The sequence below is a fragment of the Mus caroli genome, unplaced genomic scaffold (genome assembly GCF_978045245.1).
Source record: "Mus caroli unplaced genomic scaffold, Mus_caroli_1 scaffold_14, whole genome shotgun sequence".
NCBI classification, from domain to species: domain Eukaryota; kingdom Metazoa; phylum Chordata; class Mammalia; order Rodentia; family Muridae; genus Mus; species Mus caroli.
In genome coordinates, this window is record NW_028227269.1 from 101235746 (window position 1) to 101257520 (window position 21775).

Below are 21775 nucleotides of genomic sequence, written 5' to 3' on the forward strand. Positions count from 1 at the left end.
AGGGGAAATATGCTTTCCTCGTTAGTGGAGGGATGTCAGACCCATTCACTGAAAGGAGTTGGCTCAAGGGAATGGTAGGAACATGGAGTGTTCTCCATGTGTGAACATCTCTCACACTGTACGGAACATAATCATACCATAAAATGACCTCTTGCTGTTCATTGGAAATTATACCTTACATGAGCATCATTAGTTCTATCTGGCCACTTTAATGTCCTTTACTTATATCATATGCCACCTTTTTCCTATCCCCCCCCCATCTCTATAGTCACTGTTGGCCCGAGGGGTCAGTAATCCTACCTGGCTTACCTGCCACTGTCTCCTAAGCGATCACCTTCTGCCTTCTTTCATCACCTTCGTTTCGCAACACAGCAGCCAGCACGATCATTTACAATAGAATAGCATAACCTTTTCTTTTTCTGGATTAAATCCTTCCTTCCAGGGGCTTCCCACATCCCTCATAGTAAAGCTTTGAGCTCCTTATCCTTGTGTGCCCAGAAAGTTCTCCAGGATCCCTGTCATTGTCTCCTCTCACTCCGTCTGTACTGCTCTCTCCACTACTCCATGTGGCCACAATGGCTGCTTCCCATTTCTTGATTCTGCCCTACTCGCTCTTAGCCTAGGCCTTATACCTGCTGTTCTCTATGTTTTGAGTGGTCCAAGACCCATTTGATGCACACTCTCACTTCTTTTAATTCTTTGATCCAACACCAGTCGCCGACGATGAGGCCCACCCTGAACTACCCCGCCCTGAGCTCAGCTCACCCCAACCCCAGCTGGCATGGTGGTTCTCATAATTCTCCAGTGATCTCTCAACAAGTAATGATTTATTGACTCCTGCACATGTCTCTCCTCACCAAATCAAAGTCCCATGAAGCAGTAGATTTTGTCTTGTTTCCTGTTTCTATCCTAAGTGACTAAGAGAGGGCTGGAACAAAAGACTAGAAGGGAAGTCACTGCATTTTCTACGTGTGACTCTGGAAGACTGAGTGCAGATGTGCTGAAAACAAGTGGATGGCTCTTTTTAAAATATTTGCCTTCAATTGTATATAAATGAAAGTTTCAGAAGATGATTGAGAGCAGAGGGAAGTTTGCCTGGTTTAAGAATATGGGCAGACAAGCTCAGCAATAACTGCCATCCTGTGCTGTTTCTTTAAGGTTTAAAATACATCAAAGATTTAAGTATGCACGCACATCCCAAGCCTTAAAGCCACAGTAATCTCTCAGTAGATTTTTGAAACTTAATTCCACTTTCCTTATTTTATATTATTTATGGGCCATAATTCATGTCTATAACACACATAGAGGGGAGGTAAATATGGGCAGAAGAGGTAATTTTGTAACCTTCCAAATTTTGCATTTATAGAAAAACAATATCTAAAACATTTTATCTTGATGACTAAAGTAATTACAAATGACTGCTTACCATGAAGAGCGTTTAGGAAACTTTACAGCAGTTGCATTTTTATACTTTTTTGGTTACCATGAAGGTATTAGAGGGAGTTGCTGGAGCAATGGCTCAGTGGTAAGAGTGAAAACTGCTCATATAGAGGACGTGAGTTTGGTTCATAGCACCTACATCCTGTGGCTCACAGCTGCCCGTAACTCCAGCTCCAGGGGATCCAGTGCCCTCTTCTGGCTTCTGTGGGCACCTGTACAACCACACATGTGTGAACACAAACACACATACACACACAGACAATGCATGCATATATGCATACATGCAAACACACATACTCTTTAAAATGTAAAAAAAAAAAAAACCCTCGGAAGTTATTAGAAGTTATTAGTGATGATTCGACTCAGTAAACTGTCTGCTAATCAAGCATGAAGAACCAGGTTTGGATAACTGGCACCCACACAGAAGTCAAGCAAGGCCATGCACACTGTCTGTGACCCTAGTGCTTGAGGGTTGGGGCAGGCCAGGGCATGGATAGATAGATCCCTCGTGCTCATTAGCCATCCAGCCTCACTGAATCTGAGTTCCAGAGAAAAACGAGTACAGATCGATCAAGGAAGACTCAACATGAAGCTCTAGCACATCTGCACACACTCACACTCACACTCATCCACACATACAGTACACACACAAGGTTACTAACATGGCACCCACATCTATCAGAAGACCTCTGAGGATGTAATGCAGATGGCCCAAAGCCACTGCCCCTGAACTTTTGTCCCAGACCCTGTTCTGGGATCTTTTATATCTGACACCTTAGCAGGTTTAATGGCCATCCAGTGTTGGGAGCAGCATACATGAATTATAAAATATTGTAGATTGATCTGTGGCAAGAAGAAGCAGTTTGCGTTATGAAAAGGATGGGATGGTACACTTTGTAGTTTGTAGTCATGGAAACCCCTGTTGGCAAATCTGAGCCGGCAAGAGGCTCAGTGTGTTCGCTGTCCAGTGCTGCTCTAAAGAATTGTAGGTCTGATGGGGACAATCCTTTCAGAACGTTTGGGAGGATACTTTGCACTTACCCAGAACAGCAAGAGAGGGCTTATTTCTAATAGTGATAGATTAATAGGACAATATTATATATTATATACCAAAAATACTTCCTGCCAGAGAGACATCTTTTCAATAGGAATATTTGTGTTCCTCTAAAATGGTTGTGCTCAGCCTGTGGGTTGCAACCCATTTGGGAGTCACATATCAGATATTTCCATTACGATTCCTAACAGTGGCAAAATTACAGTTATGAAGTAGCAATGAAATAACTTTATGGTAGGGCATCACCACAGCATGAGGAACTGTATTAAAGGGCCGCAGCATCAGGAGGGTTGAGAACCATGTCTTGAAAGAAGCTGAGATGCTCACTTAGTTCTGTTTATATCCTAGTGGGCACAGGTCCTGCTCTTAAATTGTTCCCAGTTTAGTAATGTTTATAGGCAAATACTAAAATAGTAACATCATAGCGTGACACGTTTGGAAACCGTGAAGGGCAGATCCTCCCTGAGAAGGTCGCCACATCAGTTTTCTTGGAAGGGAAACAGAGTCTGTGGATGCAAAATCGTCCTTATAAGATGGAGACTAGGAAACTTTCAGACAAAGGTGGAGATAGGTGGATAGATAAAGCAGGATACTGACCTATTGTTAGGTATCAGATGAAAAGTGACAAAGAGAGAAGAGTGAAAAGCCTTGGCTCAGAGCAGCAGCAGCAGCAGCAGCAGCAGCAGCAGCAGCAGTGTGATGTTTCAAGCATTAGCTTTGTAGCTGTGGGGGCATCACTCTCTAGGCAACATAGCTTCATGAGTAGAATGTGATGTAGAGTCGGATGCAGGATGTTGAAGCTGGCATACATGCCATCCCTCTAAGGCAATCGATAGAGGCAGAAAGTGCCTAACGATTGGAATGGGCATGGTAGACAAAAGACCCAGAAAGGTCCTTAAGTGCTTTGTCCCACTGTCCTTAACTTTAAACAGTATTTCCATTTGCAGATCCCTCTGCTAAAGGACTTTCAACGTTGGAAATGCCACGGGAATCTTCCTCTGCCCCTACGTTAGAAGCAGGTGCCCCTGAAACCAGCAGTCACTCATCAATATCAAGTAAGTGCCCCTCAGTGATGATTCCTGTGCCTGTCACCTCTGGAACATCACCAATACATATTGCTTTCGATTTTGTTAACCCTCCTACTTGAAAAAAAAATGACACATTAGTTTCCTTGACAATACAGTGCTGTGTAGTCCATGAAGTTATGGAGGGCAGCATGGCCTGCTTTCGTTCATACCTCAGAAGTCAGGTGAATCACATGGGCACTGATTGCCTAAGAACCCCAATTCATTAAAGGATAAATACAGAATTTCATCAGGCAATGAAGTGAGCATCACTACTAGTCTGAACACAGAACATAGAACTGGTCGTGTGATGCGCTTAAGGATTTGTTCATGTCAGAAGCTTACCTGGGACTCATTGATTTAATCTGAACCACTTCTATCATGACCACGGCTTTATCTGAGTTATCCTAAAATAAATGCATCATGACCCTATAGGCTAAATCTGCTCCTTTTAGGCTGAAAACCAAAAATGGCCCAACGCATTGCAAAGTCTACTCAAGGCCAGTATTCTGAAGCCTCCCTCTGCTGTTGCGTGCTAGGTTTTGACTGTCAGAAGCTTGGGTTCCATCACTGTTCCCCCACGGTGTCTACTTAGCTCAGTGGAATCAAGAGGTTTTTTTTTTTTCAGCAAGGGGAATTCTCGGAAGGAATCAGTGCTACAGACCAAAGTGTATGTTTCTGGAAGCCTTTGTCTCATGTCCTGGGAAATGTGTGTTTCCTATAGATGCTGCCTGAAGGGTTAGTGAGTTTTCATTTGACCATTTTCTAAAAGGATAGTTCAAGAAGACAGATACGGAGTGTCTTGCAAACGCTGGACTGGCTGTATGGAGAGGAACCGTTGTCAACATTTATCCATTTGTGCATTCATTTATTCATTCATTCATCATGCCATGTGCATCTGGTGGGGGCCAGGCACCATGCTCCCCACTGGGGATCAAGGAGGGTAAAGTGGTCATAGATGCTATTTAGTTGGTTCTCCTACTGTATTAACATCATGATGAATGGTTCATACACAACATGATGTAGATCCAATCCTTACCTAAGTGCTACATGGCAGATGGAGGAAAAAGGCTGAATGCTTGCCTAAAGCTACAGAGAAAGAGAGAGAGAGAGAGAGAGAGAGAGAGAGAGAGAGAGAGAGAGAGAGAGAGAGAGAGAGAGAGAAACTGATGCTTGGCTTATGAGATTTTCAAGTTGATATTAATTCCACACTGTCATTGAATAATTCCAAATCATTTATAAGATTGTAAAAATTATGATAGTTTCCAAGTGGCAGATATTTGGCCTTTGGTTACGAAATAGGATGGCTAGTTCTAAAGCTAAGTGTGTGTGTGTGTGTGTTTAAATATCATGAAGAATGTTTGATAACTTGACAAAATCACAATAGCATGCTTTCTCTTCTTCATTTACATGAGAAGAGAAAACAAAAAGAGACAGAACTCCCCCTTAGAACTCTGAGTAGAATGGTTTGGTCAGAATGGTTAAATGGCTGTAATTCCAGCGCTGAGCACGTGTGTTGTGAGGGTCGGGATCCCAGAGTCCTGACTGAGTCTGGCCTTTCTGCCATGGATTGAGCATGTTAGGCCCCACCTTCCTGCTCTTGTCATGCAAAGCATCATCCTGGAAGTTGGTGGTGTGCTCTTGGAGGCATAATGCGCATCCATTGGCCTTTTTCCTCTCAGGAATTCTGCTGTCTTCAGAAGCAGTTGGGAGACTGGGGGTGTAGCTCAGTGGGAGAGCCCTTGCCTAGTGTGTGTGAGGCTCTGGGCTCCATTCCCAGGACTGAAAAACAAAGCAAAATCCAGAAAGGGGAAAGAGTCTCCACATACACCCTTACTTGATTGAGTCTACGAGACCGAATATATTTAAAAGAAAAATTTTAAGCCTTTAAAAGTTTTCTGGTTTTTAGCTGGGGATGTAGTTCAGCAGGAAGGTGGCTTGCCTAACATGGGCAAGGCCTTGGGTTCAAAACCCAGTCCTGAAGATAAAAAAAAAATATTTCTGCTTTTGAACTTTTCTTAAAAGTTTTAAATTTTCACCTAAAGCTCTACTTTTCAAGTGAGTTACAAACTTATAAAGTTTATCAGTCAGTAAACAAATCAGTGACATTTAACATTCAGTTGATTAGCTATTTCCACAAAATCTAATGACTATGGACTCCAAGATGCACAAATCCCACCATGTTCCTTTCTTGATCAAGCTGCCAGTTAATTGTTTTGTAACTAAACGCGGTATGATCACCATACATCAAACATCACGCTTCTGGCCACACCAGAGGCGATGTTATGAATGATATCACTTCACACCTAGATGCTCCTGTTATTGATCGTGAAACCTCTGTACAGTGCCCAGGCTTGTGCAGGGGCTATCTAGTGGGCATTGGGCTCTGCATTCCTTTCTAGGGTGTATAGTTCATCAGCTTTGATTTCTGAACTTGCCCTTTCAAGTGAACCAGGTCGGGGAATCCAAGTGGACAACTTCTAGGTGTTTGGGGTCAGGCCTACTGTCATCTCGGTGAGATTGCACGCTCACACTGCGTTGGTGCACAGGCATTGAGTATCTCATAGGGGAACATGAGCTCAGGCGAGGGTGGCTCTCTAAGTCGGCAGGCAACTGGCAGCATGCTTTTTATTGGTTTTGGTTTGGATATGCTTAGAACTTTCTACTGCCAAGAATCCTATCAGGGCTTAATAGCAGGACAAAGATGTTAGGATTGCTTTCTAAACCAAAGAGTATACTTGTGAAATGGTATTTAATTCACATTTTTCAAATGGTAGACAGGGGGCCGCAAATGCTTGGAAACAGTGCAGATTTTGAAATCGGTGTATTTCAGCTTACTTCAGTTGCTTTTTTGAGTCAATTCAAGGTAACACTGTTTGTCTTGAATCCTTTTTAGGATGTGGCAGAGCATATAAGTTAAAAAGCTAACACAAACCATCACATAGCATCCATCGGGAGTTGAGTAAATACGTTTAGTTGATGGAGCAATGTTAAGGAACACTACTACTGCCTGCACCACAGGCGCATGAAAGGCGTTAGTCTCTCACGTGACCAGGAACATATGATTTACCAACAGTTGCAAGTAGCTAACGAAGACTCAGTTAAGACTTGTGTGATGTGTAGAGCCTTGTGCGTGCGATGGGACGCGTGTTCCCGTAGTAACCGTCTCCTAATTTCCTTCGTATAGCTCAGTATAGGCAGATGAAAAGGGGATCCCTGGGAGTTCTGACAATGAGCCAGTTAATGAAGCGACAGCTGGAGCACCAGTCTAGCGCCCCCCATAACATCAGCAGCTGGGACACTGGTGGGTCACGCTTTTTCTTCTTGTTTGCCTCTCAGATTAGCTAATGCCACTTTTTCTGTGTCCACTTTTTGTGTTCTTTGGTTAAAACAGTTTAAAAAAAAAAAAACAAACTGGAAGTAATTAACATTTACTCAGATTTTCCAAGTACTCTAGAAGAATGTGGTTTACGTCCAGGCAGAGCCTTGCTTAGGCTGATCCTCAGGCTGGTCCCCACCTAGGCTGGCTCCTGTCTAGACTGGTCTCTGTCTAGGCATGCCCAACTCTTTTTCCCCCCTTTAAGACCCAGATTTCAAATCTCAAGTTATCTGTCTGGGGAGGAGTCAGTAGCTCTATGATTTCATGGTACAAAGTTATAAAAACACCAGATTATCAATATCCTGTCTCAGAAAATACAAAGTACTGAAGTTAGTGGCCATTTAATGACCAGTCTTGGGCTGGTGATGGCATGATCTGTAAGTAGGTTTGGGAATGGACTGTGTAATTTTAGACAGTGGGGTCACCAGGTTGCAGTCACACATCTTCACGTTCATAAGCCAGAGCCACATCTAGCCTGCCGCCCAGTAAGAAAGCCTGCTGTGGCACATCTGTCTTGAGTGTGACCGTTTTTTGCATTTCCTCTCCCTTATCACATCTACGTGTGGCTTGCTGCCTTCACAGCTCATAACACTGCAGTGGTCCCCCCTTAAGTTCCTGCTCCTCCGTAGCTCTTTTAAATTAAATGGGCCATTTGAGGTACAAGATTATAAACATGAAAGAAAAAGCCTTGAAGTCTGCATGCACTAGGAAAATGTAAGCACTGATTGCTGCATCATGCTGGGGGAGTGCACTTTACCATCGCCGTGATTATTTTCAGGCTCCAATTATGAGATTATTTTTAATATTCTTCATTATGATGCAGAATCACACTGTGCACAAAGAAAACCAAGATCCTGAGCTGCTTTTCACATTGTATGTGTGCGTTCTCTTAATTGTCTTTGTTGCTCTTCAAGAAGAGACCCACATACCACACCCAACCCCATCTGCATCAGGCAGCTTTAGTCCACCGGACTTAGATGAGTGTTTGACAGGTCAAAGGCTTAGTGTCTTCTCTTCATTTAATGGCACACAGGAGTAAGCAAGGGATAGCTAAGAGGCGACAGATGGGAGAGAGAAGGGAAAGACACTGGCTAGCCATCCCCAAGAATGTATTTGGCCTAATAGTCTTTCTTTTCTGAAAGTATCATGGAGGACCCTCCAGTGCCTCCCTCTGCAGAGACAAGGTTGTGTAGCCTGAGAAGCACAGCTCAGTTAACTTTCTGGTATTAAGTGCTCAGCTTGACTTGGGGACCCTGAAATCATTTTACCAGTCTGTCGTAGCTCAGTCCGTGTCTCCAACTCAGTCATTCTAGATTCTGACTATAGCTCCAACCTAGTTTGATTAAGTAGAGTTACAATCATGTTAATTGACATTTATTTCTGGCCCGAATTTTAAGCTACAAAACCCTACTTGATGCCAAATAATCCATTTAGCTACAGATTTCCCTTTCCAATTAGACTTAATGGGTCTTGTGTTCTTGGTTTCACTTGTAAAGCACTATGTTGTCCGGATTTCTTTCACTGACATTTGCTAGGGCTTACTTTTAAATTTTGAATTCCCAACTTGGTTCTCTAGTCTCTAAATCCCTTAATAAGTTTTATCTATCTCATTCTTCTCAAGTTGGTTGGTTGGTTGGTTGGTTGGGTTTGAACACACAGGATCTTTCTTTGTTACCCAGGCTGGTCTTGAACTTCTAGGCTCAAGTAACTGTTTTGCCACAGTCCCTTCCAACTGAGCCTGCCTTACAACCCCCCTTCAGTGTTCTCATGTCTACTACTTGAGGCCAGCAGAAAAGTCTATGGATGTGTAGTTAGGTGACATGATATTTTGAACCATACACATTGATTCAGTGACTCTCTAGTTCCCACCAAGAATAACAATGGTCCTGGAGACATCCGGATAAGGACAGCTTAAACTGGGGACATGATAAATTCACCTCAGCATATACCAGTTCATTCATAGAAAGTCCGCCTCTTCTTCGTTGTACACTACTTCTGTGTGGATGAACATCCCCCAAGAATTGCTTTATTTCTGCTCCTTATTCTTGTTCTCCACCCTCAGTCAAATCCCTATCATTTTCTGTACCTGTCCACGTGTTTTTGTATGAACTGTCTGACCATTACCTCAGAGTATCATTGGTGTATTTACTGATTTGCATAACACATGTTTCATGGCCAAGGCCATAACCTCCCACTTATTCCCCCCCCCTCCATTTCATATTGGGATTTGCACTCTTCTGAAATAGAGTGGGAATAGAACTTAAAAAAAATTAGTTTTGAATACTCTAACATTTTCAGGTGCTGTTCATTTAACTGAGTGACAGGTTTGTAATGAAACCTTAAATAAACCCCACCCCCAGACTTACTCTTTATGCATTAATAAGGTAACTGTGACCGTTTGCTGCATTGATTGTGCAGTGACTTGTACCAAACTGACCCCACTGAAGACTGAAATGCTCTCTCTATCCACAGAACAGATACAGCCCGGGAAGCGGCAGTGTAACGTGCCAATGTGCCTAAACCCCGACCTGGAGGGACAGCCATTGAGGACAAGAGGTTGGTTGAGTCTCAGAGTCTCAGACTGTGGAGCTGAAGGACTGAGTATCTCTCACGGATCCACACAGCAGGCGCCAAAACCTCTTCCTCAGCAGTTCCACGCATTTCCAACCTCAGAACCCCTCGAGGACCAGGGCTTGCGTGAAGCTCATCCCCCAACATGACCAGTGCGGACGAGAGCTCTGCCTTATCGTGCTTATTGTGTCTGTGTCTTCCTAACACTTGGGGCCTCACCACACAGTTCTAGTGGCTCTCACCCAACACTTTAGACATTTGAAAATAACCTCCCACTTATTCTCCCCCTTAGCTGTGTCTAGACCAGACATCCTTGGGTTCTTTAGCTTCTTTCCCAAGATGCAGCATGTCTCCGTGCCACCCTTTGCTCTTCTCCTGAGCAGAGTTCAGATTGACTTCATTTTTTTTTTTCTAGAATGGTGGGACTGTGCCTAAACAGCTATCTTGAATTATGTATGAATAATAGTGTTCTGCTTGTGGGGACAAAATGAGCATCCACCTATGCTAGGATCATCAACAATTTTAATTTCTAAATTCATCCCACACATTTAACTACATACTGAATTAATCTTTACTTTTGTTCTTAAAATTCAGAAGGCTGGTAAACCTATCACTGGTTACAAAAAAAAAAAAAAAAAAAATCCTGACCACATCTTCTAAGTAGTCTCTTGAATCAAGCAGACCTATGCAGAGATATCTTCCTGAACAGTTCTTTGGTAACAGCTAGCATTCTAGCCCTCCTGCAGATGAGATGAATCGCTAGTCAATGTGGCTAAGAAACACTGTTGTTAGTCAGGGTATTGAACAGATCTTCAGTGTGTGGTTGTAATCTATTGGTGACAGTGTGAAGGTGGGTGCACAGTCTTCCGGTCTCTCATTGGAAGTGGTGGAGCCCATTGGTGCAGCTGTGCAGCTGGCATGCGCTTGGAGGCAAGCACACCTTGGAGTCTCACCTGTCTCTGAGATTCCAAAAGGGGCGTTTATCAGCATCTCCGGCTCTGAAGCTTGGCTGTGGAGAAAGTCCCCCTATATTCAAGTTTCTGAACGCTCTCTGCTACTGCTTCTGATTCTCTGAACAGAGGCTGGGTATCCTGGATATCCTGGGAGGGAACCAGTGGGAAGGGGGTCTCATAATTGTTGCCAGTAAATAGGGGACAAAATGGAGGCTGAGTTTAACACTGCCAACTTAGTTGTGGGTCGTTTGTGATGAAAGGTCGCTGAAGTCTGTGGCTTTCCTTTTTATATTTCTTATCTTCTCATACATTGCTTTCAGTTTCCACTTCAGTAGCAGACTTTAGCAAGCCATGGGTTCAGCTAATGTTGTCCTATAAGAGCCAATGGCCAGTCACCCAACCTATTCTCTTTGATAGATGACTTCCATAAATACTGCAGTGTGCTTTCTGTATTGTCATGGAGAAAAACAACTTCAATGGGGCTACTATAAGAACACGCTCCCATTAGGTAATGCTTGTTTGGAAGCCATAAAAATGCCCGAATCCTTCTAGATCCTCTGGCTGTAATCTTGACTTCCTAGCGAGATTGTGAACATGTCTCCATAAATCTGATGGGTGATTTTTTTTTTTCCTGCTCTGTCAGACTTGCCGTTTTAGCATTTGGCTAGTGTGCCCGCCAATGAGCAAGAGTCGTGGGAAATTATATTTAAGCTTTGTGCTTTTGCTTCTCTGCTACGTGTCTGCCTATATGTGATTGTGCAACATCTTTACGGACATCCTTGTTAACAGCACCGTTAGATGTCCCTGGGCGGGAAAGCTGGCTCAGAAACGGCCGATATTATGATGGCAAGGCTTGCGTTCTCAACCGGGGTCTCTGGAAGGCGCAGGCATTCTCAGAGTTGGCGTTTGTGTTTGTGAGCATTTGTTTCTCAGAAATACACTTTGTGTAAACTTTACCTGGAGAGGTGGTCTACAGTGTGGAAGCACAAACTTCGACAGCATTTCCCTCTTGGGCCACACAGCATTGCCCTTCAGGCATCTAAGGTTTAATTCTTAGATCACTAGAACTACCATTCTCTCGGTAGTTACTCTTTCTGAGGAGAAATCAGACATCTTTGATTCCAGGACCAAGTTACGTGTTTCTTGATGAGACATGGGTTATCGAATGATCATTGCTGTTCCGCCTTTTTGTCTGCTTGAAGAACTCAGATATATAGTCACTACCTAGCACAGCACGCCGCTCTCTCACGTTGTCACTTGGAGACTCATCTCAGATGCTTCAGCTGCACAGCTCCAGGGGATCTGCCCCACGCCGATGTCTTTCTTCATGGAGAGCCTGCTCCTGAATTCCTACATTTATTACATTTTAAGATTTATATTTTCTATTTGTGTATGTGCCATGCATGCACGCACACATGTGTGTGGACACATGCATGCAGGGGCCCATGAAGGCCAGAAGAGGAGCTTGTCAGCTCACTCAGGGCTGGAGTCACAGGCGGGTGTAAGCTGCCCTGACCTGGATACAGGGAATGACCCTTGGAGCCTCTGGAGGAGCAGAAGGCTCTCATAACTTCTGAGCCATCTTCCCAGTCCCCACATTTACTGTCCACAGGTTTATGTCGCTAAGATTCCAGCCTCAGATGTCTTTGAAAGGATCTAAACTCAAAGTCTTTAAACTGTCATATTGATGGGGTGAGGTGGAGCAAGCCATCCAGCCAAACAGCTGATGCTGCACTCATAGATACTTCAGGTGAAAATGAAGTCTTTTTGCCTTAGTGCTTATCAAAATAATTTTCAAAGCAGAACACTAAATTGCCCAATATACCCTTCTGTTCATCTGTGTGAAGTCTGGGGTCTCACCGCCTCCGACTTAGTCAGGTATGTCGAGTCTGGGGTCTCACTGCCTTCTGATAGTAACCCTACATTAATGATGACAAGCATTTGTGTGTTAGACACGTCATATTGTTCAGGCCGTTTCCTTTAAGGCTAGGGAATTTGATCTTTAACTTAGATTCTGCTGGCCCAGATGACATTTCTGTTTTTCAAAATCATGCACCATGGAAAGGCAGGCATCCAGGTTCTTTCTTGGCCCCACGTCACTGTATGTGTGTTGGGGGGGGTGCTTTTTCATGCTGTAGATGGGATAGGCGTCACAGTCTTGTGAGTGTGATCTTCTGAGAGTTAATGAATGCAGAGTGGAGACTCCCCTGGCCCCAGAAGCTCGTCTGTCTTCATGGTTGTCTCTCCGCTGCTTCCCCAGGCGCCACGAAATCCAGCCTGCTGTCAGCACCCAGCATAGCCAGCATGTTCGTGCCTGCACCTGAAGAATTCACAGAGGAGCAGCCAACCGTGATGGCCGACAAGTAAGCTCACCCGTTATTCTCCCCCTTTAGTTATAAAGTTGGAGTCTGGTTACCAGGTGAGGAAATAAACTCTGTTCTTCAACAGGCGGAAGCTGTGTTGTATACATTTACAATTCAGGAATGCACACACTATAAGCAGGGTCCCCCCTCCTTTATTTTAAATTAGATTGAATGAGATAATTTCACTTACCCCTAAAATTAATCTAATGTCCATAAAACCCCCCTCCTCTAGAAGCATCAAATTGTTGCATTGGAAATAAAAAATTAAATTAAATTAAAAAAAATTCCATTCTTATTTCCTCCTGACAGTCCAGTCCATGCTTCGCATCTCAAACTAGCCCGTCACCTCTCTGCCTGTCAGTTCCCGGCAGCCTTGAGTTCTTCTAGGTTTAAGCCCACATTTAGCACATTGGCTAAGGTATTCTAGTGTGTGAATGTCCCCACTGCTCTGTCCCCAGCTCCATCTAGAATTCCAGAGAATCCCTGATGTGTTCTCTCTCCTTACTTGATCGTTCTAGCAAATTCCTCTTCATTCATTTACGATCTAGCTTAACACAAAGTTTCCCCAATTATAAGGGACAGGGTTCCACTTTTTCAGAGCCTCCGGAACATCTCTAACCCAACACATGTCACACTGTATTTTATTTCTTTGTCTAAATAGTACAGGTATATGTTATAAAGTAGATGGTGAGTTCCCTGGGATAAGAACAATTTTTTCTGTATTTTGTGCCCCAAGCATGCTATGTCTTGCCTGGCACACAAATCATTTTTAGTGAGTGTGTCAAAACAAAATAAGGCTTGCAGATTTTCAAACCTGGACAGATCCCTTGGGAATAATCAGGTTCCCAGATAAAGGTGGCTCACACTTATCATAAATGAGAGTGAGTAGAAAGGACAGTGTGAGTATCCACATAGGGATGCTCGTTGTTCGGTCACATGGAGCTGATGGCTGCCTTGGGCTTTCTACATCTGTAATTAAACACCATGACCAAAAGCAACTTATAACCTATAGCCCATCATCCAGGGAAGTCAGGGCAGGAGGCCTGGAAGCAGGAACTGAAGTAGAGCCCATGGAAGGATGCTACTTACTGGCTTGCTCCCCCAGCACTGTCTTAGCTTGCCTTTTCATACAGCTTTGGACTACCTGCACAGGGGTGGCACTGCACACAATGAGCTAGGTCCTCCCACATCAGTCACCCACCAAGAAAATGCCCCAAAGACATGCCCACAGGCTGAGCCTATAGAGGCATTTTCTCAATTAAGATCCTTTCTTTCCAGATAATCCTAGCTTGAATCAAGGTGATATAAAAACTAGCCATCACAGTGGCCAGACTCGAGAGGCAAAGGTGCCTTGTGTGTATAACTGCCTTGAAATATCCTCAGAACTTTGGTTATAATTTCTCCAGTTTGAAACTCCCATTTCAAGTTCTGATTTTTCCTAGTTGCTTCTCTCTGTGTGTGTGTGTGTGTTCCAGTGCACGTGCATTTGTATGAGCATGAGTTATTTTTTGTTTCCCTTTATAAAGCTGCCTTTGGTTGAGTTGGGTGAATGGGTGAATGGAACCTATATTAGGACACAGGAAAGAGCTTGAGTGTGGGCTTCTTCTTTTTTTTTTCCCACGTGAGAGAGGTTTATTGTGCAGAAGTAGGAGGGCGGCAAAGCGGGTAGAAGGGCAGAGAGGAGGAAAAAGAAAGAAAGAGAAGGGGAGAGAGAAGAAAGAGAAGAAAAGATTGAGTGTGGGCTTCTTAAAAGCAAGTGTGAGTGTACTAGTTTAGCAGGACGAGACACTCAGGAGGCTCAGCCTGGCTCTGCAGGCTTCCTAGAGTGCCCAGGTCCACTAGAGTCCTCTGTCTCTCATCCACAGATAGAACCTTTGAAAGCTTCGAGCCACCTGTAGTCATTTTTGATTCTGACAAACGAAAATTAATGTAGTTACTCCCATTACTCCCTCCTTCCTTGCCGCTTCCTGTGAGGTGGCTGCCCCCAGACATCTGATAAAGCCCAAGACCATCAAGTAGAGGACCCTGAAGGTCATCCTGCACCAGTCAGGACAGTATGTCCGAGTGAAGAGCGTCCGGTGTAACCCAAAGGTATCAGCAACAGAGTGTGAGGAGAGCCAGGCAGGGGCCAGGTCCTGATGTCCAGCCTTGGTTTCTTGTGCTTCTGGGAAGTTTACGGTCCATAGCATCAGGAACTTGGAAGAACTCCTATTGTAGGCAACTCTGACTGTGCTGAAATGTCTCCTCCGTCATGGAAACAGCAGCAGAGCTAGCCGTCAGAGCCACCAAACATATTACCAAACTGTACAGCGAGGAAACACGGGTAGATGTCTCACATGTGCATTTGTTTGTGCTTAAATAAACCATAAAAACTGATCAAAAAATTATCTAGTCACTGACTATTCTTAGACACAGTTTCATATTCTTAAAGGCCCAAGAGCTGTTAGCCTACCTGAAGCTCTTTCTAAAGGAGCAGAAACCCCTCTGGGGCTCGTGGACTGCATGGTAAGGAAACATCTAAGAGGGCTGCCATCCACACTCTTCCCATGTCTTACCATGACAGTGGCACTGAAGTCTCCACTTACATTAGAGTGAGCCCCGATGACACCATTTTAGACCTTTCGAAGACGTCAGACAAATAGCCATGCTTGTATGTTACCTTGAAACCATGGTCGGGTTTTTTACACGTCCCTTCCTCTGCTTCCTTTGCAGATGCCATGACTGCGGGGCCATTCTGGAGGAATATGACGAGGAGACCCTTGGGCTAGCCATCGTGGTCCTCTCCACGTTCATTCACCTAAGCCCAGACTTGGCGGCGCCGCTGTTGCTTGATATCATGCAGTCTGTGGGAAGGTGAGTGTTATGTTCTATTTTATCTGCAGGAGAGGGTGCCTTACTTAAAATAGACGCCATCCCTTAGAAGGGGAAGCATCCAGTCACTTGCAGATGCCTGGATCCTGGGGGGCATTAACTCAGACTGGATTTTAAAAACTTGGATGGAAACATCTTTTGATTTCATTTCTCAGTTGTACCAGGTCATGAGTCAAGGTCAGAGTGGAGCCAGAGGAGGCTGCACCGAGGGAGTTTGACTGTTGCTCCCTGTTGCTGTATGTGTTCGGATGGTCTGTCCACAGCAGACTTTGTGTATTAGCCGTTGTTCCGATCATACTCTTCTCTCCCTTGACCTGTTCTGGAGTGATTTGATATCGTCTTTGGTGATCCTAAGGAGAGCCTCACTGAACTGTTCAGCTCAGGGCGTTATGGTGTGTCGCACAGCATCTTCACAGCTCTGGCTTCGAGTTTTGGGAACAGGCCCTTCAGTCTGACTGTTAGTGTGAAGGGAATTCTCCTTTTATGTAGACATCAGAAGAGGAATGTGGCTCATGTTCACGACTAGATTCCAGTTCAGTAATAACTATGCAGCTCGTAGACCCCGAGTTATGTTGCTTCAGTCTCTACACTCTTACATTTGACTTACTTGCTCTGTTGTGTAGACTAGCAAGAGTCTGGAAAACATCTAGTACAAAAGTTTTACTCTTGGTACACTGAGGACGCCTCCGCTATCTGGTTTGTGGTGGTGGAGCACTTTACAGTGTGCAGTTTGCTCCTAGTTGGGCTATCAAAGGTTGTTGACAGAGAAATACATCGAGTCGATGCAGGGATCACTGGATCACAGGCTCTGGTGTCCGCCTAGCCTGGTTACAACCACCATTTCTTTTTACGTTGGGTGGGTGAGAGTAAATTTTTCACTTGTATGCATTTACATTGAGATAGGTGGTGGGTACACAAGACAGGTTTGGGAGACTGGATTAAGTTTAGCCCTGCACATGACCTGCGGAGTGGTCCCTCAGATGCCTACACAGGGGCTCTCAGCATCTATACCCTCACCACCAAACCCAGGGTCCTAGCTCAACACTAATGCACTTCACCATGGAAAGCTGAGATACCTACCTGTGTGACTTTTTCTTTTATATTTTAGGCTCGCATCCAGCACTACCTTTTCCAGTCAAGCAGAAAGGTAAGAACCTCCAGTGGGCTCGGCTCATTTCTCTTTCGCCCTGTGCATGTCCTCACAGTCTGACACTGGCTGCTGGTACATGGTCTCTGAGATGACGCCTGCTATTCCACCATAGCTCCTGAGAGTTTCTGACCTGGCTTTGCACATTCACTCATTCACTCAGTTTCATCAAGTATTTTTAAATCCAACGTGTACTAGTTTAGTGAGGTTTTTATTGTCAGTCATGCTGTGAGTCCAACTGAGAGCCTCAAGCATTCTAGGAAAATGCTCTACTGCACAGCTGCACCCCAGCCCTGCTTGGGTTCTTGTTAAAGGCAATACCAGCCTGATTCCTTGCCTTGTTTGACTTTCAGTCTTACCAAGATGGCAAACATGAATGAATAGCCACAAAAGTGTACAGTAACTGTGCTAAGTGCTGTGAAGGAAATAGACTCCTGTTAGGTTAATTCATTACACATTTATTTATTTGTGTGTGTGCATGTGTGCATGGTGAGTGTGGAGGTCAGAGATCAATACTGAGTGCCGTCTGAGCGCCCTCCACCTTACTCTTCGAGACAAGGTCTCTCATAGAACTGGGCAGTCACCAGGGAGCCCAGGGGACCCTCTTGTGTCCTCTCTATCTTACGCTAAGGGTATAGACCCATAAATGAGTATCTATAGAGTTAGTGCCAGGTTCTAGACAGGGTAGTCAGATGTCAAATCCTGGTTTTTGTGGAGTTTACATTCAAGTCAACGAGACAGAAAATATGTAAGTTAACCAATAGGAAACTGCCCATGTAATTTAATATCTATCATTTAATGCAATGTGTTATGAATATTAACTAATTCTGGGTGATAGAGAAGGCTCAGGACTGGTATTTTAGACACAATGGCCAAGGACAGTCTCCTGGAGGAAGTGCTATGTAAACAAATTCTAAGTGGGGAGAATGATCTATATAGCAAGCTATGGAGAGATCGCCCCAGGTAGAGGCCACAGTCAGGACACGGGCTTCAAGTGAGGAAAGAGGGTGGTAAACCTGGAGACAGACCAACGTGGCTTCAGTGAACACAGAGAAGATGGCAGAAAGTAAAGGGAACAGGATAGAAGCAGCTAGACCACCGAGGTCACTCAGGGTTAGCTTTTACTGAGGTCACAGAGCACTAGGTGAGGGCCAACACGCTCTGCCTTAAAACACTTAAGCCCCTCTGTCCTGTCAGGGCCTGTGGATAATGCATTCTTATTGACAGACACCGTGGTAATACTTTAGGTATGGCTTTTCTTTTGTAAAATTTACACATAACCCTAAATGTACATTCACTGAATTTGACAAATAGCTTTACCTGCTCTCCTGGGCCCTGTCAAGACAGAACTTAACCATGATGGCCAGAAGGGCCCATCTTCCACAGGTCCAGTTATCCTCCAACCACGGAAGCAAATGCCCTTTTCTTCCGTGGTAGATTAATTTTGCCCGCTGTAGAGCTTTGCATGAATGGAATTGTGTTGCTGTTTTGTGTCTGGCTTCTTCAGGCAACAATGCTTTGAGATTTATCCGTGCTGTTGCAGGTACCTTGGTCTGTTTCTTTGTCAGAGCTGAACATGCACTACATGGTTAATTCAGGTTCCTACTAAAGAGTATCAGGGTCATTTCTAGTTCAGTGTGATTCCTTTGCAGCTATGAACACTCTTAGACAAGGTTCTTTGTAAACCGATGCTTTATTTCTCGTGGAAATGGAATCATTGGGCCACAAAATGTATGTGTGCTTGATTTTTTTTTTAAATAAGAAATCAGAACTTCTCTTACATAAATATGGTTGTATAAAAGTATTTGTTCTAGGGCCTAGCTCAGCACTTAATGGTGCTTGCAGACGACCTAACTTTGGTTCCCAGCTCCCATGGCAGCTCATAACTGCCTGTGACTCCAGTTCTAAAGGAACCGATGTTCTTTTGTGACCTCTGAGGGCATCTGAACATGTGTATTTATATTCACACATAGATACATAAGTAAAAATGAAGAAAATATTGCTTGTAAGGTTTTTTTTTTGTTTGTTTGTTTTGTTTTGAGACATGGTTTGTCTGTGTAGCCTTGGCTGCCCTGGAACTCAGTCTGTAGACCAGGCTGGCCTTGAACTCAGAATTCCGCCTGCCTCTGCCTCCCAAGTGCTGGGATTAAAGGTGTGCTGCCCGGTGCTAAATGAAGAAAATATTAGATAAAGGCTATGCTATTTATCCTGTGTGGGATACTATTTTACAGTCCCATCATCAGTGAGACTTGAGGCTGCCCCACATCCTTGCCAGATTTGGGTGTTGTTCGTATTTTCAACTGGAGCAGATGGAGTGGCTATATGGTGGCCATCTCTTTGTAGTCTTAATTTGCATCTTTCTGATGACATTTTTTTCAAATGTTCATTGACTGTTTTATATATCCTGCCTGAAGTGTTCATTTAAATGATCTTTTCCATCTTTTAAATTGGGCTGTTTTCTTTTTTACTCTGGAGTTGTCAGACTTCTTTGTATAAATATTTTTAAGAACATCTTTTCCTAGGCTGGGCTCATTCATTTTCCCAATGCTATAATTTGCTGACAAGGTTTTTATTTAGATGAACTTTTAACTTCTCCATGATTTAAAGTGTATGTAATTATGGATTTTTATTGTTTAGCTGAGAAAACCATGTCTTATCTGCTTCCAAGTCGTGTCTATTCTCTACTTTCTGTTAGGGTGTGCTTTCTGTTATCTTCTTCCAAACGTTTCATAACTTTAACATTTAGATTTATCTCTTACATAATCCATCAAAATTACCTTTTATATAGTGTTGGGTAGGGGTAGAGACATTCTCTATATTCATATCAAATATCCAGCTATGTCAGCCCCTTCTTGTTTTAAAGACTCCTTCCCTCGTTGGTCCACTGTGATATGTGTTAAACTCCAAGTTCCCTGTATGGTAGTGTGTATCCTTATGGTTCCTTTGGGCTGTACACAGATTCTTCATCTAGTGTGGTGGTTCTCAACCTTCCTAATGCTGTGACCCTTTAATGCAGTTCTTCATGTGTGATGATTCCCTAACCATAGAATTATTTGGTTGCTACCTCCTAACTGTAATTTTGCTACTGCTGTGAATTGTAATGTAAATATCTCATGCACAGGATATTTGATATGCCACCCCCAAAGGGGTCATGACCTGCAGGTTGAGGACCACTGATCTGGTGCCACATGGTCTGGATTACAGGGGTGAGGCTTGGCATCAGGTAGCCAGGGTATTCCTTCCTTCCTTCCTTCCTTCCTTCCTTCCTTCCTTCCTTCCTTCCTTCCTTCCTTCCTTCCTTCCTTCCTTCCTTTTTTTTTCTTTTTCTACAGATTTGTTTAGCTATGTAAATTCTTTAAATTTCCAAATTAGCTTCTCCTTTCTTTCTGTTCTGCCTTTTCAAGAAAGTATCTTGCTTTGACCCCTGGCTGGCCTCAACTTTGTGGGGATTCTCCTTTCTCTGTCTTCTCACTGTTGCTATAACAGGCATCAGTTCTACACTGTGTCCAAGTTTCTCCTTCTTTAGGCAAAATGGTTACTAGAGTTGACAGTGTATATTAATTTGGGAATAACTGATATATATATATATATATATATATTGAGATATATATATATATATTCATTCATTCCTCTCATTAAGTTTTAAGTTTCTCTCAGCTATGATTTTGAAATGTGTGCTCACATATATGGAGGGTGTCATCCTTAGGAATGCCGTCTAGCTCCTGTGAGACAAAGCCTCTCATTGGTCTAGAGGTTCCAGTTAGGCTTGACTGACTGGTCAGTGAGCCCCTGTGAACCCCATCTTCACCTCCCCAGTGCGGGGATTCCCAGTGTACAGTACCAATGCCTTTCCCGGTTATGAGGATTCTGGGTTCAAACTCAGATCCTGGAACTTGTAAGGCAAGTGTTGTCCAGGCTGAACCATCAACCCAGTCCCCAAGCCATGTTCAGTAGTGGTCTTGTACGACTTTGGTTAAAATTTTACATTTTGGAATTTTGTAAATCTTCTGTTTAAACTTTAAACTTTAAATTTTGTAAATCTTTTGTTAAATCTTGTTAGATTGACCCCTAAGAATTTTATGCATGTTAGAGCTAATGTAAATTGAATTTTTTTCCCTGGTTTTTGAGACAGGGTTTCTCTGTATAGCCCTGGCTGTCCTAGAACTCACTCTGTAGACCAGGCGGGCCTCAAACTCAGAAATCTGCCTACCTCTGCCTCTCGAGTGCTGGGATTAAAGACATGCGCCACCACTGCCTGGCAGAAATTGAATTTTAAAGGAAATAATTTTCACTTTTTTTTCCTGGTGGATAAATAGATTTTTCTGGATTAGTGTTGTATCCTAGCTTAATTCACACACAAGTTCTAGAAGTTTCTTAGACTTCTAGAATTTATAGACTTCTTACGGTTTTATTTTGCTTGGAAAGCATTATATTACCTACCTATCCTCCTTTCTGATAATTTTGGGGTTTTGTTACTTTATCATAGTAGGTAGAGCCACCAGCACAATAAGGGATGTGGAAATGGCCATTCCTGTTTTGTTTCCTGCCTTCACAATCTCATTCTGGTTATGTGTTAGCCAGGGATTTTTTTTTTTTTTGTGTGTGTGTGTGTTTTGTTTTTGTTTTCACAGACACTTTTTTAAACAAACTGTTTTATTCTATTTCCAATATGTTGAGTAATTTAAAACTCATGTGTCTTTATTTTAATATGTTGAATCACATTGATTGATTTTTTTCTCTTCTTTTTTTTTTTGTGTTAGCAAGTGTGTATATATGTGACGTGACGGTTCACATGTATGTGAGTGTGCATGTCTGTAGCTGTGCACATTGGCGTGTGGAGGCCCACAGTTGACATCAGGAGTCCTCCTTGGTCATCCTCCTGCCTCATACTTTGAGGCAAGGTCTCTCCACCAAGCCTCAGAGCTTGCTATGA

The 21775-nt window shown here is 43.5% G+C and overlaps 1 protein-coding gene across 5 annotated transcripts in view; it reads left to right on the forward strand.

Moving 5' to 3' along the window:
* The window catches only part of Unc79 (unc-79 subunit of NALCN channel complex), a 235915-nt gene that overhangs the window by 170532 nt on the left and 43608 nt on the right, over nucleotides 1–21775 (forward strand). For 3 of the 5 annotated variants that reach the window (XM_085830632.1, XM_029484459.2, XM_029484463.2), the window contains 6 exons: nucleotides 3442–3549; nucleotides 6746–6862; nucleotides 9410–9493; nucleotides 12722–12824; nucleotides 15537–15677; nucleotides 16804–16842. In XM_085830632.1, coding sequence (XP_085686758.1) covers nucleotides 3442–3549; nucleotides 6746–6862; nucleotides 9410–9493; nucleotides 12722–12824; nucleotides 15537–15677; nucleotides 16804–16842 — 592 coding nt within the window. The remainder of the gene's footprint in view (nucleotides 1–3441; nucleotides 3550–6745; nucleotides 6863–9409; nucleotides 9494–12721; nucleotides 12825–15536; nucleotides 15678–16803; nucleotides 16843–21775) is intronic. The other 2 variants (XM_085830633.1, XM_029484462.2) reach the window with 1 other exon arrangement.